At 34.4% G+C, this 25,501-nt stretch overlaps 3 protein-coding genes and 1 long non-coding RNA gene across 11 annotated transcripts; 1 reads left to right on the top strand and 3 right to left on the bottom strand.

Annotated features, from left to right (window-relative positions):
- Positions 1-1,142: 1,142 nt before the first annotated feature.
- Positions 1,143-5,481, bottom strand: LOC111800419 (uncharacterized). 2 transcript variants are annotated; one of them, XM_087126337.1, is made up of 4 exons: positions 5,110-5,481; positions 4,306-4,990; positions 2,379-3,925; positions 1,143-1,500 (listed from the first exon to the last, which is right to left on the bottom strand). In XM_087126337.1, the coding sequence occupies exons 2-4, from the start codon at positions 4,904-4,906 to the stop codon at positions 1,441-1,443; spliced, it is 2,208 nt and encodes a 735-aa protein (XP_086982463.1). In that variant the 5' UTR covers positions 4,907-4,990; positions 5,110-5,481; the 3' UTR covers positions 1,143-1,440. The 2 variants fall into 2 exon arrangements, with proteins under 2 accessions (XP_086982463.1, XP_086982462.1); XM_087126336.1 differs by having other exon boundaries at positions 4,306-5,481.
- Positions 5,482-6,484: 1,003 nt separating this feature from the next.
- Positions 6,485-9,093, bottom strand: LOC111799716 (putative calcium-binding protein CML22). 2 transcript variants are annotated; one of them, XM_023683164.2, is made up of 6 exons: positions 8,932-9,093; positions 7,754-8,014; positions 7,480-7,676; positions 7,219-7,387; positions 6,811-6,933; positions 6,485-6,650 (listed from the first exon to the last, which is right to left on the bottom strand). In XM_023683164.2, the coding sequence occupies exons 2-5, from the start codon at positions 7,956-7,958 to the stop codon at positions 6,827-6,829; spliced, it is 678 nt and encodes a 225-aa protein (XP_023538932.2). In that variant the 5' UTR covers positions 7,959-8,014; positions 8,932-9,093; the 3' UTR covers positions 6,485-6,650; positions 6,811-6,826. The 2 variants fall into 2 exon arrangements, with proteins under 2 accessions (XP_023538932.2, XP_086982464.1); XM_087126338.1 differs by having other exon boundaries at positions 6,485-6,933.
- A 1,288-nt stretch (positions 9,094-10,381) lies between these two features.
- LOC111799809 (protein PHR1-LIKE 2) lies at positions 10,382-13,971 on the bottom strand. The gene is made up of 6 exons (XM_023683289.2): positions 13,618-13,971; positions 11,738-11,814; positions 11,504-11,558; positions 11,200-11,278; positions 11,043-11,112; positions 10,382-10,969 (listed from the first exon to the last, which is right to left on the bottom strand). Exons 1-6 carry the CDS (start codon positions 13,841-13,843, stop codon positions 10,526-10,528), a joined length of 951 nt encoding a protein of 316 aa, XP_023539057.2. The 5' UTR covers positions 13,844-13,971; the 3' UTR covers positions 10,382-10,525.
- Positions 13,972-21,317: 7,346 nt separating this feature from the next.
- On the top strand, positions 21,318-25,183 carry LOC111800954 (uncharacterized). Of its 6 annotated transcripts, none has more exons than XR_015422280.1 (7): positions 21,318-21,457; positions 21,528-21,600; positions 21,827-21,966; positions 22,729-22,794; positions 24,145-24,188; positions 24,533-24,619; positions 24,736-25,183. It is a non-coding gene; the product is annotated as an uncharacterized LOC111800954 (long non-coding RNA). The 6 variants fall into 6 exon arrangements; XR_015422279.1 differs by having other exon boundaries at positions 21,659-21,966; XR_015422278.1 differs by having other exon boundaries at positions 21,528-21,768.
- Positions 25,184-25,501: the final 318 nt, after the last annotated feature.

The raw sequence follows: 25,501 nt of genomic DNA, 5'->3' as shown, positions 1-25,501 counted from the left end.
AATTATTAAAAGTTTTGAATTTGTTAGGAAAAATGATTTTGTATAAATAAAATTTAAAATTATATTGTAAAATTAGTTTTAGGGATATATTTAAATTTCTAAAAGTTTAAATACAAAAATCTTAAAAGAGTTTTAATCTAATAAGCAAACTATTCGAACTCAACAAAATAATAATAATATAAGATAAGAAGATGGAGAAGATATATTTCTTTATTTATTAATTTTTTTATCATGCACAATATTTTAATTCATAGATTAAAAAAAAAATTTAAGTTTTTAAGATCATTAATTTATTTGATTTTTTTAAAATTAAAAAAAATCTAATTTCTAAGTCACAACTAACCAAGATAGTTGCACACGATTGAACATGCATGTACAGCGAGTGTGGCAGAACAAACTTGGATTCTATACAAATTATATTCGGTTGGTAAAGGCAAACCTCGCTTATGGTCCAATGAAGTCATGCAGTCGAGCAAAAAATGTGAAAGGAACTTGAGTCCCCCCTTAAAGCTTATCGTGGGCGTATCAAGATTACGACGCTACACAGTTGAAGATGTACAACCGTGACATTACGGTGTATTTGTGTTAGACACTATATTTGACGATGAACCAATCAAACCCGTAATTTTTTATTCAGAAGGAGAAAAAAATAAAAACCCAGAATTTTAATTTCAACACCACCACCGTGCATCAAGAATTTCACAAGGAAACCTCCTTCATATCCTGGCAGGAAGAAAGTTTAAATCTCACAAGACCTTAGCGAGTAACATACCATTACTAACGGATCCAACTACGTCTAGTTCCATTCGATTTAACATTGGAGGACATCCAAGAATGCTGCTTTAATCTCGACTAAGTGAGAACGGTGGATGACATCCAAGAAAGTTATCAAACTTAACAAAATGTGGTCGCTAGATGAAGGTTAAAATACCACTTTGGTCGCTCTACATCGAAACTTGTTCTATTTTCATATCTACACTTCCCAAATATCTCAACTTTTTCCGAACAAAAATTAGCCTCTTATTATAGCCTTCACGTACAAAATAGTTCAATTAAATTAACTTCAAACTAATTTGAAGTTCGATTAAAAGTATAAGAACTAAATTTGGATATTTAAAAGTGCGAAAAGGAGAGCAAAATGGTATTTTAACTCTTAACCGAATAACCATAACCATAACCATAGGTATCTAACGTATTGCTTTCATGCATCTTTCCATATAGCAACTAGATGGTACATTCTATCAGGCACATCGAACTTTTTTAGAGAATGTACAGAAGGGAGGCAAAAGCTATCAATTTATTCCCAATTTACATATGAGTTTGTATGGCAGTGGGGGCAAAAAAGCTAGAATTTCTAACCTGGAGGATCCTGCTGTATCATGTTCTTCTATGGTGTTTCGTTTCATTCTTATTCTTCCTTTTTTGGTGGGAGTTTTCAAATTAGCTGCTTCTGTGAATGCTTAAAGATGAACTTCGCCAGCATCGTTTCTTTGACACACCCTGAAAACAGAGCCATCTGATCATCAGCAATGAGGATTAAGAAAAATGTATATTTGATGTAAAAAAATGGGTTGTTGATGAATCTAGAAATGCAGAGCACTTAAACTACGATTTTCATTCAACAATGTTGTGTTAATTAATTTTCGTTTCAAAATTTTGTTAAATAGTTCTCTAAACTTTGAAAAATGTCTATGAACTTTCAATTTTTGTTTCTAATAGGTCTATATTTTAAAACTTATCGATAAATCCTTGACCTTTCAATCATATGTTTAATAGGTCTTGACCTGTTCGACAGTTTTTAAAATCAAACAACTTATTAGACACGAGTAGGCATGATACCGTGAACAAAATTGAAAAAACGGAAGAAAGAGATGAAGAAATGAAAATTTTCGAAATGAAGGGAAAACCCATATAGTCAGTGGGTACACACCCAGATATGAACTATCACATTACCCCTCAACTCGTTCCTATTCACTCCAATCACCATACATAACCAATTTTCTACACAGTACCCTCTACAAACATCAACCCAAGACCCACCAACCACCCCAACCATGAGAAAGAACAAGGAATGGGCCAAGGCTTTTTAGGCTGGTCTAAGATAGCAAGGGAAAGGCCTTACAACAAAAGTCTTGCTCATTCTCGATTAGACGGACTCAATAGATGAAATTCAATTTTATATCTCAAATATGTTAGTTAATTTTAAAAAGTGTTGAATATGTCATTTAGATATAAAATCGAAAGTTCATGAACCTATTAGATACTTCTTAAGGCTCAACGATCTAGTAGACCCAACCAAGTTCAAACTTAAATAATATATTAGAGGATATAGATCTGTGCATATAGTATATCAATCAACTGAAGATTAGTTGATGTACCTTAAAGGATGGAGGAAATGGAGCCTGCAGAATTGCCTTTCCAGGATCCGTCAGTTGCCGGATTTCACGAAGGTGATTTGTTATACTTTCTAAGAGTTGTAACTGATTGTTCTCCTTGTCTTTGTGTTCCAAAGAGAACCTGAGTTTTTCTCTTTCCTCCTGAACAATCTTCAACCTTTCTCTGAGCGACTCAACTTCATCGCCAATTTTAGACCTTTCATAATCGACAGCAGACATTGAATTTCTACGCAATTCAGAACGTAAGCAATTGCTTCGAGAACGAGCAAATGGTGGAAATCTACCGGAGGCATCTGAGTTGCTTCTTGTGATGTCTAGTTCACTCTGCAACAAGCTGAAGGATGGACTATAACAGTTAGCTGGAAAACTCGAGGTACCATTGATCACCGGTTCTTTGCTTGCATCGGCGTCGTCGCATGTGCTAGCTTCTTCATCAATGACATGAATATCATGAGATTGGGGATCAATATTGGTCATAGAGTCGAGATCTTTTGGCTGCTGCTTTTGATGGTCACCATTCTTTTCCAAGTTGTACTCAACACAGGGAATAATTGTTTTAGCTGATGCCAACCCGTCATATGAAACTTCGTCGACTTTTTCTCGTTCATCTGCAATCGGTTCCAGTTCCGTGGATTTCTCAACTTTATCAAGACCATTTGACATATTGCTTTGCAGATATGGTTCCAGTTCATTTACTTCTCCTTGCAGAATGAATAAATTTTCATCTTCCACCATGCCCTTTTCTTGTAACTCATTGTCATTCTCTTCTTTAATCATGAAGTTATCAGCGGCTTGGTGCAACAACATGCCCCCGGCTTCTGCAGCATCAGCATGTTCATCCGAGTGAATAAATGGCGACTCGTCCTCAAATTCAAAAGTTAACTTCCGCGACTCAATTGATGGGATCTCATATTGTGAAGAACGTTTTGTGTAATTTGCATCTTGCTTGTCTCTAATGGATCTATGAATGCATTGAAGCATATGAGATGGACCTTTACTCGAATAGGCGAAAGAAGGAACCCCTTGTGGTGTAATTTCCGGGTCGAGCATATCAACATCCACTCCATCATCTTCAAAGAAACTTTTCTGAAACGCTTCAACTTCCTTCCCGAGGAAATGCATTTCCCGCTCTCTCCTCACTAGAATTTCTTTAAGAATACTCATTTCCTCAGCATCGTAAGCAGTTTTCTCCTCTATCATCCTCTGGTATTGCCTAGCATCCATTTCTATCGATGCCTTCTCCTCCTGAAGACGTAATATCATAGCCATGGCCTCATCAGTAGCAGTGGCAGCAGCACTTCTCTCTTTCTCAAGCTCCAGGTACAGAGTTGCACGAGCCATCTGCTCTTCTTCAAGTGCTTGTTCCAATAGTTTGATTGTATCACTCTCATTACCATCCAAGCATAGCTCCCCTCTGCATTTGCTCCCTGCCTCTTCAAAAGACGCTACGAACTTCTCCGCCCATATTTTCTCATCGGGAAATACTTTACATTGATCGCTGTTGTCTGATGAAGACTCCTCTCTTTCATCTACAGTTTAGATAGAACACCCAGATTGCAGTTATCACCATGAAAATTATGAAGAAAATGCAAAATTTCTCTTACAAGGAAACTCAAAACTTCCATTAAAAGAATTGTGGTACAATAAAACAAGGAATGAAATAATGAATCACCAATCAAATGAAAGTTTTACTGCATTATTCACGAAAATCCCTTGAAAATCTGGTTTCTATCAAGTAGGATTAAATAATCCCTTAACCAACGTAGTGCCCTCAAGCACAAATACTATACTATCATTTTTCCTGATAAACTCAAAACTGGCATGAAAAGGCAATTCAAGTAATGATCATGATTTCTTAAGTTGATCAAACAGGAAAGAATGACAAATGGTAATCATTAGATGTTATTACCTCCAGAATCAACAGAAAAGAAGCCGTCCTCAGTATTATTATCTCCAAATCCACTGAAGCTTGAAGGAGACAGAGAAAGATCTTCCATATCCAACTGTGAAATGTCATTTGGAGACACTGACGTGACCTTCTTGTGATCCACATCGCCGTTACAACGCGATTCTTTTACACTGTGAAAATCTCCATAAATCATAGCTTGCAGTGATCTGGTTTTAGAAAAGGAATCATCAGATGGTTCGCCTTCCGATTCAACATGCGCCTCGTTGCCATTCCTCTCGTGCATCAACGTTGACTTAAAACAACATTTTGGCTCTTGATCCCACATGGAATTCAATGGTAACTTTTCTCTAGCGGAATGAATGACAGAAGATACTTTTTTGGATGAACGATCCACTAGTATCTTTTGGAAGCAGTGATCACTACTAAGATTACCAAATAGGCCATCACAAGGACAAGGCAGACATAATCCAAACAGTGCAAGAAATTTGGAAGTAAAGAAAACAAGACTTGATGCACATAATACAAGATAAGCTATACCGAGATCAAGAAATGCAGCCACTAATCCATTAAATGTCCACTGTTGTATAGCTTCACAAGCCATTTCTCACAGAAAAACTTCAGTATCCAATTGAATCCAATCAAACAAATCCGAAAAACTACTTCTCTAGCTGCTAACAACAGCCACCTTATCAAGTATCAACGGAAAACAGAAATAAGACCGATACTATCAATCAAACCACAAAAAACACCAGAATAAAGAACAAAACTCCGTTTTCGCCGGTAGAAATTCAGAAAATCGAATACCTTACTGAATTTACGGTTCTAAGTTATTAAATCTTCACTCCACTATAGCGAACAGAAGTATAACACTCGAACAGAAACTATCATTTCTTCCGAACTTCCCGGTAGCTTCGAGCTCTCAGCAACGAAACAACAAGAACACATAAATCTTCAAAAGAATTTACTGAGTAGATGGAAATGAAAAAAAATCAGAAAATTTGAAAGCTAGGTTGAAAGAAGAATCAACCGATTCATTGGTGTCGGTTTCAAATTTCGCTTTCCGAATTTAAAACCCTAATAAGTTTCCATAAACGTCGATTTGACGAACGTTGTGCTAGGATCATAACGCTAAGAGAGAGAGAGAGAGAGAGAGAGAGAGAGAGAGAGAGAGAGAGAATTGGAAAAAGGATAGAGAGATGAGATAAGCGAGTCAAATTGCGGAGACAGTGTTCCGTGTATTTTCCACGCCAAATCCGACGTCGTTGGGATTGCCACGTGGCTCTTAGTTATATACCAGTTTTGAAGTGTAGTCCACGCACTCTGAGCGCTTGACATGCTGATGACCGGACTCAGATTTCTTTTACTTATTTTATGGAAATAAAATGCTTATTTATTATTCGGAATGATTTTCTATAAATATATATACAAAAAATAGATTTTTATTGAATCTTTTTGGGAGTTGCATGGAGAGAAATCTAGCCCAAATTAATGACAAATATGTAATTTGAATTAGTATTCAAAATTCAAATTCGGCTCGAACGGTCCTCTACATCTTCTACGACATGGTCACGTTGTTTAGTTCTCGCTTCTAAAAGTAAATACTATAAGAAATAAAGCACACCTTGTTCGTGTGTATATATAGTAGCTTTTAATTATTTTAAGTCTTTTTGTTAGTTATCTGATCCTTAAGATCACATTTATTCTGGATTTAGTTCATTTGTATGTTCGTTCTTGGTATGTTCGTTCTTTACTCGAGTGTCACACAAACCACTCCTACGATTTCAACTTTAAGTCCCATTTCTCGAGTTCATTCCTTTCATCTTGTCATCCTTCATCAATTCTGCCACGTATCTCCATAAACCACAATTACCCTTTTTCTCTAACATCAAGTTTGATTGTTTGTTTATATACTCTAAATTTCGAGAGAATGATACACCCACGTCTAACAGTCGGTTGATGCACGTGAAATTTTGATAGAATTACAGACTCATGTCTAATAACCGGTAGATGTACATGAAATTTTGACAAGACAGTACACTCAATTTGATAACCTGCTTGTGTACACAAAATTTTAATAAAATAACATATCTATGTTTTGCCAAGTCGATAGCTCGATTCCTACCCCATAATTTTTTAACTCAAACCCGAAAAAGATAACCATTATACCATCACAATATGCTAGAATGAAAGTGTGGTAGCAAATAACATATATATATGTAATGTAATATGCATTTTTGTTACAAACCTAATATCATATATTGATATTAACTGCCTAAACAATAAAGATATACGTACATTTTTTCGCCTTATCGATCCTCTCGAGTCGGTCTTCACAACATCGAACTCTACATAGTAACAACGATAACGATAAGAATAACATAATGTAATCTAATTCACATGTCGAACATTACAATTCCCCAAATGAAATAAACAAATAAGAGTAGTATCTCACTATAATCATCAGCAAGTTATTCAGTTTTGAATATGACATTATCAAAATCTGACCTTATTTGTTTAAGCTTCATGTAAGAGAGAGGTCATCATCAGTGTCAATTCCAACCCAATTAATGAAACCAAATAGAAACTCCCTGAAATTGACCTTTCCACTGTTGTTCCAGTCCATTTCCCCTGCATCCATTAAGAAAAGTGAGCAAATCAAATATATAATCAAAAAGCAAAAGAGTTCAAATTTTGGCTTAGAGCTTGAAAACATTTTAAAAGTAGACAATAAATTAAAGAGAAGTGAAAACGATAAACCAAAAAGTTATCAAATGAGGCTTTAACGTGTCAATCTAAGAATGAATATGAACACGACACAATGTTGTATCAGATATGTTTTACGTGTTTCAACTTTCTAGAACGATTCATTAAATGAAAACGGATATGGAGTGTCTTTAGTGAAGGGATCAATACTGAATCTAGTTTGTGTAATGCGTGCAGGGGATCTCTCGCATGGAGCATTCAAAGCCTTGACCATTTCTTTTTTGTTGAGCTTTCCGTCGCCATTTTTATCAAGAAATATGAAAGCTTGGATAATTGTGTCAAAAGTTGCTGCAAGTCGAGGTGAACCCAGCTTTGATATCTGCAACAGACCTCCAAGATGTTTATGCTCAAAATGATTAACAGATTGAAAATTGAATGAAAATGGAGACATAAAAGTTTGTTTGTGCTTACGTTGGGCAAATGCTGGTCCTTGAGGAGATATATAAGACATAGGAGAACGATGAACTCATTGAATTGTATTCCAGCACTTCCATCAATGTCACAAGAGTGGAAAAGATCCTTGACTTCCTCCTCGGTGATATGCATTTGCAGCTGTTGTAAGCATTTCTTGAGTTCTTCGGGATCAATGCTTCCATTGGAATCTTCATCTGATAGAGAGAGTATAGTGAGAAGATCTTGAGCAGGAGACACTCAAAAAGGGTGATGCAGCTAAAATGAAACTCACCATACTGTTCAAATACACCTCTGATGTCTTGTAATCCTTCTTTAAATTGGGGAAATCTCAAGATTATGCCATTTAATGACTTGAAATTGTCATGTCCAGCTAAATTTCTTTTAACTTCAAGCATTTTTCTTCCAAGTTTTTCATCCAATCTCTTGTATTTATTTGATGAACTGCAGCAGAAAAACATGCTTCCAATTTTGGACATGAGGGCTGGAATGAAATGTTCCTTTAGAACAAAAGATGGAGAAAATCAATGTGTTCCTGACACGTCAAATGAAAACGTTATCAGTGTATCATATGATGGATATAGCAATCCCAGAAGTTGTCAAACAGCCAAAAAAGGACATGAGGATGGAAATTAACCAGTTAGGGATGCAGGGATCGTAAGAATCATACAAATTGCAATGTTTATTGTTTCTTGTCTATAAAAATGGAAGATGAAATGCTATATATGCAAACATTTCTGAAGTATTGTCCTCTCTTTTACTTCGCATTCACTTGAAATATGGAAAAGTACTTTGGATACGTTTCAATGTTTCTTCCTGATTATTCACTTGAAGTAGTAGGATTACATTCAATAAATTCTAACAAGAAAAACCAATTTCCAGTTATCCATCCTTTCCCATACCCTCAAACACAAGAATTTCCTCCAATTTCTAGATTACACAACTTTTGGTTACAATTCCATAGCTCATCGCTTGTAAATCGCCTTCTTCTTTTCAAATTAAAAGTTATCTATCGTTTTACATATTTCTTACTCTCAGACTTCACCCTTTGAGTTGTGATCAACCCTGGCATACAATTCCAGATTTCAACCAGATAATTATGTTCATAACGAGTTCAAAGATTAACTTAACGTAAATACAGAGCAATCATTCAAAATGGCTATTGAATATCAAAACTAAACCCTAGGTTGCACCGTCAAAATCGACAAACACCTCTCGTAAAATTCAACTATCCAAACAACAATTCTATTTCAACACACGACAAACCACGGAACTATTACTGAAATTATCACATAAATCAGATTCCAAAACAAAGAACAGATTAAATTCCTTTACGCACAAGTACAGCAAAACGAAAATCTCCGTTTCTTGAACGATCATCGAGTAAAAAGAACAAGAAGACTAACGGAAAGAAAAGACATGGACTACAAAGAAAAAGAAAGTTGTACTCACCAGGTGAAACTTCCATTGAAACACAGGCAAGAAAGTTCATCCAAAGTTCAGCAGAGAGGGAGAAATCCAAAAAGAGAGAAGAAAAATGGAATTGAGTAGCGCATTGGACCAAAGTGGAGATGCCATTATGGGTTTCATTGACGAAGAGCAGGTCGATGAACGTATAATCCTAGATGCTTATGCTTTTAAATATCTTCTCTCTACTTGCTAGAACGAAAAGACCGGAGAATATTACTTAAAAATAAAGTAATAATAATAAAAAAATAAAATATTTTTCCCAATAACTTTAAAATAAATCTAAAAATTAGTTTTTTATTTTTGTCCTTAGTATTATAATAATAAATTTTATTTTTATTACGGTGTAAATATATTTTTAAATTTAGATTAACGTGCAAACGAGGTTAAGTATAAGAACTAAAGTGATATTTTTTAATACGTAAAAATTTAAAATTTTAATTAAAATTTAATTTTATTTAGAAGTATCTAAATTAATTGTCGAATAACTTTTGTGCTTTACCTTTTTGCCTGTCAACTTCTCGTGAAAAAAAAGAACATAGGTTAATTGTACAATGACAGAAATAACTTTTGCATTTTACCATTTTGCCCCTCAACTCTCGACGAGAAAATAAAAAGCATATAGGTTAATTGTGTGAATTACCTTATCGATGGAATGACTTTTTGTATTTTACCATTTTGCCTGTCAACCCTCGGGAGAAAAGAAAAATATAGGTTAATTGTATAAATAACTTTTTGTATTTTACCGTTTTGCCCTTCAACCCTCGATGAGAAAAGCAAACACATAGGTTAATTATGTGAATGACCTTATCCATGGAATAACTTTTGTGTTTTACCCTTTTGCCCGTCATCGAGAGGAAAGAAAAACATAGGTTAATTGTAAAAATAATCATAACAATAAGGTTAGCTTTTGCACTTTACCATTTTGCCCCTCGACCCCAATGAGAAGAGAAAACGGATAACAACCGAATAACTTTTGTGTTTTACCATTTTGCCCTCAACCCCTTTTGCAAACAACCTTAACCATCGAAAAACGTTGTACTTTACTCTTTTACCCCTCAACCCTCTCCCAACAAGAATAACTTTTTGCACTTTACCATTTTGCCCCTAGACCCCTAGCAAGAAAAGAAGCCACATACATTAACTATGCAAATGACCTTAAGAACAGAATAACTTAAGTGATTTACTCTTTTGCCCTCCAATCCCTTCGGGTGAGAAAAGAACATAGGTTAATTGTGCAAATGACCTTGACAACCGAATAAGCTGTTCACTTTACCTTTTTGCCCCTCGGGTCAGAAAAGAGAAACATAGATTAATTGTGAAAACGACTATATCAACAAAAATAACTTTTGTGATTTACCCTTTCGGCCCCCAACGATCCAATATTTGACCATAATAAGTTTAAAAAAAAAACGTTGACTTTTAAAAAGTCAACTAATCAGCAAAAAGGGGTCTGATTACAAAGAATATACAAACCACAGAACATATTGTATCCTTCATTAAAGATTTCAACACATTTGGATGAACTAAACAGTTAAAAGAAAAAATGTAGATTAGAAGAAGAAAAAGACTGGACATTTCATCCAATATTACTCATCATCCATTCGACCTCGTGCCGAGCATTGCCCTCGAGCACCATCGAATCTCCATGACTGAAACCTGGTCTCGGTCTCTTCATTGCGGTGACAGTTGATCCTACTCCGATAGGGGAAACCGGGCTTCCAGCTGATGTCAGGCAGCTATCCATCGAGCAATCGCCTATTCGAGCCATAACGGTAGGAGCTTTTCGGTTTTCTAGAGCAGCAGCGAGTTCCGAGAAGGGAAGCACTTTTTGTGACTCCAATGGTGCCATCTCTTTCGAGTCATTCGAGACTTTGATTGCAAGTTCGGAGAGCTCTTCTCTGGCAGCTTCGAGTCCTGCAGAGGCTGCAGTCTGATCGCTTAATGCTTGACAAGCTCGGTCGAGTATCGTCTGTAAGTATTTGCCTTGTGCTTCAATGCGAAGTTGAAGATGACGCTGCACCTGTTTTAACGGTAATGGCACGGAGTTGAAAACGGATTTTGTTATGTTGTGGAAGAGCAAATGAGAGACTAACCTCGAGCTGCTCGTGCAGCCTTCTTTGAACCTCCATCTGCACTCGTAAAGCCTCCGTGACTTGGAAACCGCTGTTCGAAATATAAAAGTACTCAATGAACAACCGGTCGAAAAAGTCATGAAAAACAACGATGTCAAAAAGAAAAACTCGAGCATACTCGTTAAGATCCTGTGTCATTAATCTCGACGATGGCGACAACGACGAACTTGTTTCTTGACTTTCTGCCATACAAGAAGCTGAAAGCCGATATCCGTGAGCCATTTAAACGTTTTTCTTCGATTTACAAATCAATCAATTTATGACAATATGCCAGAGCCCGTGTTTCGGGTAAAGTCAAGACGTGGTTCTCTAAATAAAAAACGAGTAAGCATGCCCCACAGTTCGAGCTATTCGATACTTCATTCCATAAAATGAAAAAGAAAACGATCAAATCCTAAGAGTTTCGAAGAGGAAGTTCGTACCGTCCTTTGAATTCTCGGTCGATTCCTTGAACGATTGCTTCCCGAGTCGATATTTCTGCCAGCACAAGGCATCAAGAAAACATATGGTGTAAATATCTACAATGGAAGAACTTTCTGGATGAGAAAAATTTTGGAGGTAAAGAACATGACCTCAAATTTTCACACACGCACGCACGAATGGAACAAAAAGGTTAAGTATCGAGCTTGTTCGGTATTACGGCGATATGAACATACCTGGAGGTGCGATTTTAAGTGATAAAGCGTGAGACCTTTTACTCCCATTGTTCTCATAATTGTTTTCGGGGTTGCCTCTGAAACGAATATAGAAACGAAAATCATGATCGAGATCAACAGTGCATTTCGAATATCACGAAATAAATAAGGTATATTCGTTGACCCAAACGTCTCTCGTAAAGTAGCCATGCTCGATATCGAACTAAGCCCGAGACCAAAGAATCGGTCCCGGCTAGAACGATATCGAAATGGTTCAAAATCACTCCTAAACATACCTTCCGTCGTTAAAAATCCCTCCGAAACATGTTCGAGCAAGAATTGCAAATTTCGACATATGCCAAAGTAACCTACCTAACCTAACTTCAATGAAATAAAACACATGGGCATCCAAAAAACCAACCTAAGCCAAAACAAAAGAAACTAACAACTTAATTACGAAACTATTCGGTCACGAACAAGCCAATGGCTATAGATTTCGAGGACGATAGACAAATGATATTCACAAAGTTCTTCGATTACGAACGCTCGAACGGAGTTAAATCTAGTTGTTGTCTACATCTCCCCAAAGGGTACTCCACCGTTGAACCGGGGAAATATTCGCCTACACACTAGTCAATAGGAGCTCCAACAACTCCTACAACACGTGGCGTGTAGGCAAGTATTTTGTCTCTAGTCAACCCGAGCTTAGCTAAACCAATTAAAGGCATATACCGTTGACCATGAGGTCAGAGGTTCGAACCCCTCCCACATGGGTACTCCACCCTCTAACCGGGACAATATTCGCCTACACACTAGTCAATAGGAGCTCCTACAACTCGTGGTATGTAGGCAAGTATTTTGTCTCTAATCAACCCGAGCTTAGCTAAACCAATTAAAGCATATATCATTGACCATGAGGTTAGAGGTTCGAACCCCTACCACGTGGGTACTCCACCCTCTAACCAGGACAATATTCGCCTACACACTAGTCAATATGAGCTCCTACAACTCGTGGCGTATAGGCAAGTATTTTGTCTCTAGTCAACCCGAGCTTAGCTAAACCAATTAAGACATATACCGTTGACCACGAGGTCAGAGGTTCAAACCTCTCCCCCGAGGGTACTCCACCCTCTAACCGGGACAATATTCGCCTACACACTAGTTAATAGGAGCTCCTAAAACTCCTACAACCCATGGCATGTAGGCAAGTATTTTGTCTCTAGTCAACCCGAGCTTAGCTAAACCAATTAAGGCATATACGATTGACCATGAGCCCTCCCCCGAGGGTACTCCACGCTCTAACTGGGACAACATTTACCTACACACTAGTCAATAGAAGCTTCTTCAACTCCTACAACACGTGGTGTGTAAGCAAGTATTTTGTCTCTAGTCAACACGAGCTAAGCTAAACCAATTAAGGCATATACCGTTGACCATAAGGTCAGACGTTCGAACCCCTCACCCCCACTCGTTGAACTAACAAAGAAAAACGTTCTTCTACGAAGAGTTCTCCTACGTTTCCCGAGCCAAATGTCCGAGATATAGCAAGAAATATTGCCCACTCCAAAGGGCTTCTTCCTTGTAAGAACACCTCCTCCAACTTGAAGCCAGCTTCAAGTGACACAATCATTAAAATCTCCCTTGCCTCTCTTTTTTACCCAATGGTGAAGCTTTTTATCCAAAAAAACCCCACCAAATTAAACTTCTCATCCAAATTTAACGCTAAAATTCTTTTTCACCACAGTCAAAACACCAATATCTCCAAAATTCAAATGAAACCCACAGAAATTACTTCTAAATTACCACACCAAAACACTACCATTTTTGCAGACCAATACAACACATTGCAACATTGTACAGAGTGAAAATCAATTACAAAGCTAAAAGAAAACCAAACTCACTGTCAGGGCCGCCGAGCTGAGTGACGGCGTCGACAAATCGCTCATGAAGCTCCGCCGTCCAGCGGAGGCGCGGCTTCGGATCCGACGTGAGAACCAAACAAGCATCGCCGGGAAGATTCGTTCCATCAAGAGAACCCTGAAACTTGCCGTGACCGCCGGCGTCAATCGGCAGCGCCGAAATGGCCGAGTACATTCCGGCCGGTTCCTGAGAAAACCCAGAGAGCATTTCGGCTCCGGCGAGTGGGAGATTATAAAATCAAAACGAAAATGAAAGAACCAAACAAAAATCCACTCGATAAAATCAAACCAAACGGCCCTTTGGGTCGGAGCCCCGAAAATGGGTCAAGCAATGAAGAAATAAGCCGTAGGAAAAACAAAGAAAATTCAGATTATCAAATTAATTTATTAAAATATTTAAAAAAAAAAATTAAAAAAAAAAAAGATAAATTAGACAGCGATGTTTCTGCGTAATGTCTCTGTCCCAATTTATTTAATAATATTTTAATATATTTTTTTTCTCTCTTTCTTCTGTGTTTGTCAGTATGAGTCTGTATGAGCGTGGGTAAAAGGCTAAATCAGAAAGGCAAGCTGCAGTCTACTTGCCATGTGATTGATTTTATTTCTTTATTTATTTATTTTTATATAAATTCTTATATTTAAATTTTTAATCAAAAAAATTATTTTGAGAATTTAAAAACAGATCTTTTGAACTTTTCCCATAAAACATTTAATTATTATTTAAAACTTCATTTATAAATTAATGAAAAATAAATATTATAAAGTTATGTTTCAATTAAATATTAACTGGTAATTATATTCAATAAAATATTATTATTGTTTTAAAAGGCAACAATTTAGTTTTAATAAAAATTTAATATGAAACTAAAATTTGAATATTTTGCTGTTTAATTGACTTAATAAATTAAGCTATTTTTAAATTATAAAATAAAATACCCACCCCAGAAATTATTATTATTATTATTATTATTGTGTTGTAAATAAATAATATATATATATATATATATATATAATGGATAAGGGGAGACAGAGCTAGTCCAAAAAGATGGGAGGCCAGCCAAAGAAGAGCGGCCATCTGGACCCCTCCATAAAACGAGCCGGTGGGGAGATTTTTAATTTTTTTAAATTTTTTATTTTAAGGAGTGATGAAAATAAATTGTCAAATTATAAATTTAAATTTTAGTCATTATTATAAATTTTGTCCACTACTTTACATTATTGCATCCATTTGAGGCAAGTTTTGGACAGATTTTAGGAAGGGTAAGATGGTCATTTTGCCCTACATTCTAAAATTCTTACCGTATTTAGTTAAATTATCGAGAGTTAAAAATCTTTACTCCATTGTAAATTTTATTTTACCATTTTGGTTACTAAAATATTAAGATATGATATTTGGAGATATATTTTAATAATTAATTAAGGAGTATATTTGAGATATTTTAGGATTTGTTAGTAGTATATTTTATCAGTATATTTTATCTTATTTAAGATATTTAGTTAATTATATATTTTTTCTGATATTTAGGTATTAGTGGATAGTTTGTATCCTATTTAAACGTGATAAATATTGATGAAGATCATAAAATCCATTCGATGAACGTTGCTTATTATCGTAATAGACCTGAATACCCTGTTTCTCTTTTTAAAAAAATATATCTAAATTTACCCCTCAACACGTTTCACAAAAAGGTTTGTTTAGTTCAGTAACACTGACTCAAACACATAATACTCACTATATTATTGATAAACGAGTCAAATTACTAACACCAACACTTACATATTATCCCGATATACGAATCGAACCAATCAATAACAAACACTCGAGCACACAAAATTTAGGGTTTATGACTTGTAAATGTTCTCGAGTTCGAGTTTAGAGTTTGGTGGAACGTGACGGATACCGTAAATAATCGAAAAAAACAAGAAGAAGAAGAAGGGTGGGGACAAAAATGTGTACCAAATTTACAAGTATGGTCGTTGGGTTTGATTGTGTTCCATGACAAGACCTCCCCTCAGCGTGAAAGCAAAAGGCAGCAAGGTGGAACAGTGTTTTTAGGGCAATCAATTCCAACTTTTACTCATATTTTGGCATTTATTGCTTCCTAAAACAGAAAAATAATATTATTAAATTATTTAAATAAATAAATATATATATATATATATATATATATATATATATATAAAGAGGCAAGTAAAGCACTTCTGAAACCTAGGTGCTTTTTCTTATAGTATGACAGAAGATTTAATGTCAAAAGGCATGTGGGTTAAATTTAGACCTCTAAAGCTACTCAAATTAATATTATAATATTCATTAAAATATTATTTTTTTAACTTTGGGTATATTATATTTTAATATTGTATTTAAATTAATTATTAGTGTTATCTAAAGTTATTTTTTATTCAAATGTATAGAATTATAATAATAAATAATATTTAAGAAAATCCATTAATTGAATTTCTTTTAATTTTAATAATAAATCACTAAATTTGACATTACTAAAAATATAAAAAATTTGTTACATATATATATATATATATATGTAACAAAATTTTTATATTTTTAGTAATGTCAAACAAATTAAATGATTTAGGTTGTGGTGGAGGGACAGATAGGGGAATTGGCGGTATGATTGGATGTGTGGATAAGCTACCCATAACCGGGATAGGAAATTCTCTGACATATTTTTTGAGGGGGACAAAATGAAGAATTTTGTGGCTTATCTGGCTTTTGGTTATTGTTATTTGTGTGTCCAAACATGGTGACTGTGTTTCATTATTTTATTTGTAACCACCACATGATTGACAACTAGCTATTCTTTAGCTCGACAAAAAAAAAAATTACATTTTTTAATTTATTTTAATTTATCATTTATTATTGATGCATTAGGGTTTTGATTCTTTTGACTTTAATGAAATTGACCAATTTTTTAATCAAATTTGTAATTTTAGGTAATATTAAAATTTTAAAAATTAATTTATTATTTTAATAAATAATATTTAAAGTTGTTTAGGCAAAGTATTTCAAGTAGACAATAGAATTTGATATTTAGTTCATATGGTTAAAAAAAATTGACCAAGATGAAACTATATTTACCTAAAAATGTTAAATTGTAAATCTAGTTTTTATGGTCGAGATATTTCAGTTAAGAAATGCTCGATTAAAGTCAATGTATGATCCAAACTCGAATTTTCCCAATTTAATCAATTTCGTCCATTGGTCCTCTCTACTACGAGACGTTTTGATTACAATATCAACGATTATTCATTTCAATCAATGATTGCTCGAGCCTTCTTTTGGATAAGCCCTAAGGTCCTCCGTCTGTCCGCCTAACTTAAGTAACCACCAATTTTTTTTTTCTTTTTCTCAATTGAATGAGACATTGTTTATGTAATTACAAAATTTGCATACTTTTTCCATTTCTCCTCAATTAAATATATATATATATATATATATATATATATATATATATATATATATATATATATATATATATATATATATATATAAAAAGTCAACTCACTAAGGACTACCCTTTGGAAGGGCCACCCAAAGGAAAATAATGGAATACCACAAAATTAAAGTCCTACCCATTTATTTTAAATAAAAACATATTTCTTGAAATTTAAATTATATTTGAACTAGTTTAATTAAATGAAGGAGAGAAAAAAAAAAACAAGTAATAAATAAATAAAAGAAAATTAAAATAAACTCATTAAGGACTACCCTTTGGAAGGGCAATAATGGAATACCAAAAATTCATAGTCCTACCCATTTATTTTAAATAAAAACACATTTCTTGAAATTTAAATTATATTTGAACTAGTTTAATTAAATTAGGAAGATAAAAAGAATAAATAATAATAATAATAATTAAAAAAAAAAAAAAAAAACACACAAGTAATAAATAAATAAATAAATAAAGAAAAGGGGACAGACAATTCAATGAATCTTATCAGACCATTGTGTTTCTCAACTGTTGGAACCAAATCAGACATGGGTTGGGATGTTTGGTCTACGGCCCTCTCTTTTGTACGTTTCTCTCCCCTTTCTCAATTTCACCTCACGTAAATATTATGGACCGTTAAAAAATATATATTTAATTAATATTTTAAATTTTAAATAAAACTTTAAAATTTATCTTAATTAACTTTTGAAATTATATATATATTTACGAAAAATATAAATTTGAAATATATTTTGTGCATTAAAGCCAAAGTAACCCTTTTTTGCTTTTTTTTTTTTTTTTTTTTTTTTTTAATTAAAAAACCTCCCTCTTTTAAATTTATTAAAATAATATAAATTTTATAATAATAATAAATAAATAAGTAGTGGCATACTTGTAAATATATGTAACTTAAAAAACGTGACTGGCGTTAAGTTAGCTCGTGGATTGGCGCTACACTTGGAAGTACCCTTGTCACAACGACTTCATCGCTCGCTCTAACTTTAACCTGAATTCTTTCTCGACCTCCATATTGCGTCGTTCTCTACCAGTGGATATTTGTAATACCTGTGGTTACCCGAGTAGTCTTAATACATCACCTATTTATGATTTACTTTATTCTAATAGGACTCGGGTTTTGAATTCTATAGGTAAATTGTTGTTTGGACGGGAAGTTAACGACTTCGTTGGCTCTAACGAATTAGGGTTTCGTTGGGAATCACATGTCTAAGTGGTGAAGGGTGGTTTTATTAACTTTAAAAATATATTTATTTTATTTTATTTTATTTATTTATTTTTCTCTTTTAGGTTTGCTTCCATGTTCTAAGGCATAAAAAGTGGCTTTTGCAGCCCATGGAAATGAAAAAGAGGTTATTTTTTTAATTAAAAATATTTGAGTTGCTTTTAAAATCCCATTTCTTTCACATGGCCATGTTTCTTAAGTTAGCAAAATAGTACCATTAATAGACACAATAATTTGGTTTAAATTACAAAAAAATGTATAACAAAATCAAATTATTATTTATTTGAACACGTCACATCTTAACCGTAAACGATCAGTAACCTAGCACGTGTCGGTAAATAATTTGATGCAAATCGAAATAAAATGAGGTCGGATGTAGCACACAGCTTGAGTATTTCGAAGAATATTCGGTCAGTGTCCCCACTATAGGGTCCCTGCAAATGCAAACACATGTCATCATGATTCAGGGACCTATCTTTAAACATCATAAGCGTGGCCTCCTGTCTCGGACAAATTGGATGTGTAGTACTTCCCTATAAACGACTCACACGTGCGAGTGTGAATCCTCGGAGCACTCGCACACCCCCTAGACCCTCTAGTCAAGCTAATATATAGCGACGTTCAGATGTCAGCGGAACCCCATAGTGTCATGCGTCTCATGAACACTCTCGTCATCATACGGTGCGTATTCCGCCTCATTTGAAACTAGCTATTACATTTTTAATATTAATATTTTAACTCGTTCATTTCGTGTGCAAGTGTGAATCTCCAAGGCGCTCGCACACCCTTTGGACTCTCTAGTCAAGCTATTTTGTAGCGACGTTCAGATATCAGCGAAACCCCATAGTGTCATGCGCCTCATGAACACCCTCATCATCATACAGTGCGTATTCTACCTCATTTGAAACTAGCTATTACATTTTTAATATTAATATTTTAACCCGTTCATTTCGCGTGCGAGTGTGAATCTCCAAGGCGCTCGCACACCCCTTGGCTCTCTAGTCAAGCTAATTTGTAGCGACGTTCAGATATCAGCGGAACCCCATAGTGTCATGCGCCTCATGAACACCCTCATCGTCATATAGTACGTATTCCACCTCATTTGAAACTAGCTATTATATTTTTAATATTAATATTTTAACCCGTTCATTTCGCGTGCGAGTGTGAATCTCCAAGGCGCTCGCACACCCTTTGGACTCTCTAGTCAAGCTAATTTGTAGCGACGTTCAGATATCAGCGAAACCCCATAGTGTCATGCGCCTCATGAACATCCTCATCATCATACAGTGCGTATTCCACCTCATTTGAAACTAGCTATTATATTTTTAATATTAATATTTTAACCCGTTCATTTCGTCCACCTCATTTGAAACTCCTTTTGATATTTTATTATACGGGATGAAGGTGTCGTGTTCGGTGAATAAGATTACTTCTCAAACGGTACCTAACATGTGCGGGAAAATGACAAACCCGCCAAACAGACCTAAAATTAAAATATAAGCATTTATTGATAACATGTTAAATGACTAAAATTATTATTATTATTTAAAATAAATTAAATATAACTTAAAGAGTTTTTTAAATGAATGATGATTAAATATAGTACAATAAAATAAATCATAGTTAAATAAAAAAATTGGACGAAGAATTAAAAAAATTAAAAAAGGACAATAATATTACATCAATGGTCAACTATTATTTAGAAAACTAAAATTTAGAAAAAAGAAAATAATAATTCATTGACTTAAAATTAATTTTTATTGCCAAATTATATATTATTTGAATAAAAACACCGAAAACGTGATTGAATCAAATTATTGGTTCACAAATGGAAGTAAAAACAACCTATTATCGAGTTTTAAAGATGTTGCAGTCTAGTCCCTGAACTTTTGTGGAAGTTGCAATTTAGTCCTTAAAATTTAATTTAACGATTTAGTTTCTATGCTTTTTAAATTTACATTTTCGCCTTTAAATTTTAGTATATTACAGTTTTATCTAATTTTATTATAATTTAATTTTTATCTTAAAAAAAATATCAAAATTAAATGGGATATGGAGTTGTGTAATAAATTCTATTGAAATGTTAAAAATAATTTTATGATAATAATTAAATAATTTTAAATTTTAAATTTGTATGGACGAAATTGTTATAAATTGAAAATACATGATCAAAGCGTTATAAACTGAAATTTAAGGACTAAATTGCTAGTTTCATGAAAATTTAAGGATCCGAATTTATTCGAATGTAAAGATAAAAATTATCATTAGAGAAGGTTGATAGTTCAATTTATATCTTATTTAAAACAGGAAATCTGGAAGATAGTTATGAGAGATTTATCTACGTTAGCTAAACGGGGTCGGGCCTCGTTCCAACCCATGTGGGAGAGAGCTATTAGAGATTCATCCGCATTAGCTAAATAGGATCGGGCCTCATCCCACCTTTATATATGTGTATATATATATATATATATATATATATATATAGTAGATTTATCCGCATTAGCTAAACGGGGTCGGGCCTCGTTCCAACCCATGTGGGAGAGAGCTATGAGAGATTTATCCGCATTAGCTAAACGAGATCGGGCCTCGTTCCAACCCATGTGGGAGAAAGCTATTAGAGATTTATCCGTATTAGCTAAATGGGATCGGGCCTCATCACACCCCATTTTTATATATACAGCTATGAGAGATTTATCCGCATAAAACGGGATCGAGCCTCGTCCCACCCTATGTGGGAGAGAGACTCGTCCCACCCCATATATATATCAAAGCCATTTAAAAAAGAATTAAATATTAAAATTTTAAAATTTTAATTCTTAAAAATTATATTAAACGTTATAAGTAACTATTATTGAATGTATGAAAATCTTTTATATTTTATAATAGAATTATATTTAAAAATAAAAAAACTATCCAATAAAAACGTTTTTAGAGGAATGTTTTTTTGCTGTTAGAAAATAATATATTAAAAAATGGAGAAATTTTTTGGCGGGAGTTTATGCCCAAAGGCTCTCCAAAACCCTCAGTTCAGCGAGAGCAATTATACTAACAAAGTCGTTCCATCACAGAGCATCCTGTTATGGCGCCATTGATGTTTCCTTTCAGAAACTTCTCACTGTTCTTCCTTTCTCTCGAGGTATATTTTCTCCCTCTCTTCCCGTATGTTCCGCAATGTTGTCTCCAATTCTTGGAACTTTATATTGCAGTGAATTCAGATCAACGATCGCGCGCTGTTGATCACTTTTTTCGACTCATGTTGTTGATGACGAGCCGATTCTTGTAAGCATTACTCTTCTCATTTTCGGATTGATTCTTACTCACATTTCGCATTTCGTAGTTATGGATTTCGATGAATAATTCTCGTGAGGTTCGCGATTTCATGTTGTTGATGACGAGCCGATTCTTACTCACATTTCGACTCATGTTGTTGATGACGAGCCGATTCTTGTAAGCATTACTCTTCTCCTTTTCGGATTGATTCTTACTCACATTTCGCATTTCGTAGTTATGGATTTCGATGAATAATTCTCGTGAGGTTCGCGATTTCATACATTCCGCATCGTACGATCCGAATCATGGATATTTCGCTCAGCGGTCACGGTCGGTTAAGTTTTGGAACAGGCATCAAGTTCAATCAGCTTGAAGGTATGCCATATCTGTATAGTTTGGAGGTATTCGCAAGCATTAAGGCATGAATATTCGGATTGATATGAGTGTATTGTCATCATGTTGCTATAATAGCTAGAAAATTGTGTCCAGGAGGCTCGTTAAGAGTGATCATATTTTCGATCAAATGATATTTCCTGTTTACTTGATGAACGTGGTGTGTGTGTGATTAAACTATGGCCATATTTACAAGCATATCTATTATTCCTGTCAATTCAACATGCTGGTTTCTTAAAAAGCATAATGTTCCTCTGATATCGTTGCTATGATGTTTTCTGAAGGCAGAGTCGGAATGGTAAGTGACATAATACATGCGCATTCTGCAAACTATGGATGTTAATAAACAAAAGATTCCACAACTGAAAATTTCCCATAAAATTCTACTGTTAGATATCACGTATTGCACTGGATTCATGATTGAAGTTCATCATACGTAATATTAGCATTAATCTGGACGAGATGATCTTTGTTCCAGCGGACCAATGGTTCTGATATTGAGTATTCTCTCCTCGATGTAATTTTTGAGAATAAGTCAAACTAGCATGAAAGAAAAATGCCCACAAATCTTCTTTGTTAATTTTTGCTCTACCTCGGTGAGATAATTTTCATTTCTCAATAACTATGAAATCTAGCTCAATTGATAGTAAGCTCTGGCTGCATCTTTCATGTTTACTTTTGTTTGTTAATTTTTCTCCGTCAGCTTTCTTTGTGTTTGACCTTGCAACTTATATTTCCTTGTAGTCTTGGTATGCCCATGGGATTGCTCAAGCAATCATGCGTACTGCCAATCTTTCTATTCCACTGAAAGTAAGATTTCTATCTTTCTTTATCTTGAAATGTAAATTCATAGCCACTCAGGATATTTTTGTTGCATTCAATATTTTTACCCACTCAGGTTTCCTGCCTGCTATATCTGAACGCTTTTGTTGTGCTGCGCCATTTTTCTTTATCCTAGCTAAGTTGAGAGTTTCCTGAACTTTGGCCATATCAGGATATCTTGTCTTCCCATTTTCTGTTTATCTTGAGCGCTAAATAAATAATACTTTCGTGCTAGCTGGTTGAAATGTCCTGTTTGGTACAAAAAACCTCAAAGCTTCCTGTATCCTTGAAGATTGAATTTTTGACAATCCTTTTCTACAACCATAATGTGACCATAGTTAGAAGTTGAGATTAACTGATTTGTCCTCTGGGAGCTCCAAAAAGGAAGTCTCCTTATTTGATTGGAACCGTCACTAGTGTTTTTGAGAATTGTGGTTCTTTTCCTTTTCTTTTCTCTTTAGCAGATATGTTAGTTTTATATGAGATGTATAGTTTGAAGCCATTACTCCTAATTGTTTACGAATTTTGGATTTTAATTTAAGAAACCAATATTTTTCCTCTAGCTATATGGATATTCCCTTGCTTGGTGCCGGTAAGAAGAAAAAACTGTGTTAATGTCAAAGATATATAGAACCGTTAGGGGGCAAGGACGCAAGTCATGTCCTAACCGAAATCCTTAGGTTTACAAAAATGCAGATCCTATTAAGAGAACGCTATGTGGAAGCCACAAGGAGAACAAAATCAGGAAGTTCAAAACTATCCCTATGTTTGATTTCTCTAAGTTCTTCCATTTCTTCAATCCAAATATTCCACCGATGACATTGTGAACATTCAAATAAATTAATTAGTCATAAACTTCTTTTGAAATAGGAGACTTTAAATGCTCTGAATCTCTAGTTTTGTTATGCCAACTTGATTGTGTGTGTGTATGTGTGTGTGTGCATCTTTTTATTTGTCCACAGTTATATGACAGGGTATAATGGATTACATAATGTTTGATTGCGCCTACAAGAGTTCACCAAAATATGACTAGTACATATGTGTTGCTCTATCTCGAAAACATTATGACTTATACATGTGTGCTTTTGCGACACTTACTCAACCATGAAATGAGTAATACCTTCTCAACCTTGATTTTTTTTTTTTTTTTTTTTTTAAATGTATTCTATTGTTGACATTATTTGCCAAACTTGATTGTTTTCTCTTTATTCTTCTTTGTAACTCAGCAGCAGACAGTTTAATATAGATAGTGGTTTGTTACATTTGTTGCTCCTTTATGCATACCCTCTGCATTTATGATTCTACAATGTAGTTGTAACAATAACCATTGTCCAACAGGAGACGTGGAGGAGGAGGAGCCATGTTGGGTAATTATGCTTGAGGTATGTTAAAAGTTAACTTGTGAAACATATGGTAGTACATTGTAGTAAAATTGTAAAAGTGTACTCAGATAAACTGTAGTAAAATTGTAATCAATAACTCTACGCATCAATAGTGTTGCCTTTTCCCTCAATTTCTGTCTCAGAGAAACATCAAATGATGTATGATTGCATATGCATGAATTTGTTTCCTCAATTGTTGAACATTGTTTCATTACCCAATTTTTCATTGAAGACTTTGCTGAGGCGTGATTTTTTCATCTTCAAGTGGTGTTGGCTTAACTTTCTTTGATTTTGAGTCGTATATATGCTTCCTTGACCATTAAATTGTTCATTTTTCTTCACAGGTTCTGGACAATCTTCCATTATCTTATGTACTCAGAAAATCAAGTCTCCTCATGGATGGAAGTATGGGTAGAAAAGCAACTTGATAGGTATGCATGGCAGTGAGGAAGCTTCCAATAATTCTGCCCTGCAATTTTTGAACTCTTTTCTTTGTGTTCATGTATACAATGCATTAAAAATCAGAATACCGAATTTCTTTCGACAGGAAAACAGTATCAGAATAGATGGTTAGGACCGAATGGGGATGATCATTGAGTGGGCTGCAAACGCTGAAGAGCAGTTTGGAAGTTTTCTTTCGTGGCTCTACATCATTGTGGTAATGATCGTAATTTTTCTCTATCGACAACATGTGAGATCCCATAGTTGGAGAAGGTAACTTAAAATTGTATAAGAGTATAGAAACTTCTCCCTAGCATACGCGTTTTAACATCGTGAAGCGGCCGGCAATACGTAATGAGTTAAGTGGACAATATCTACTAAAAGTGGGTTTGGACTATCACATCATCTCATTGTGGTAATTAAACATCAAAACATTAATTTTCGGCTGCAGCCAGTCAAGGGAACTTGGAATAAGAGTGAGTACGATTCTTTTTATTTACTTGACTGATAATGGGTAATAAAGTAGCTGTGATTAACCCACATTCTTACCCTGAGTTCATGCAATGACTTGTATTTCAAATTACTCAGAACCCCCTTATTTCTAAATCAATCTCAAATTAATTATGGCTCCTACGGTTAAATTATAAGTAGTTGTAAGCCTTTTTAATCTGAAATATGTTTGATAACCATTTCATTAATCATATAGGTTTTTAAAAGTTCAATTTGTAATATTCTAAATTTAGTTTGGATTCAAGAAATATGTAAAAAGTACTAAAGTAGCTTTAATTATCTAAATTAAAAATAAATACTCATAATTAATCATTAAACTTATAAATAGTACTTTCACATACATTTATATATATATATATATA

This window comes from Cucurbita pepo, chromosome 8, assembly GCF_057944985.1.
Source record: "Cucurbita pepo subsp. pepo isolate OVF chromosome 8, ASM5794498v1, whole genome shotgun sequence".
NCBI classification, from domain to species: domain Eukaryota; kingdom Viridiplantae; phylum Streptophyta; class Magnoliopsida; order Cucurbitales; family Cucurbitaceae; genus Cucurbita; species Cucurbita pepo.
The sequence above is the reverse complement of the archived record's forward strand: the minus strand, read 5'-3'. Positions and strand labels throughout refer to the sequence as shown.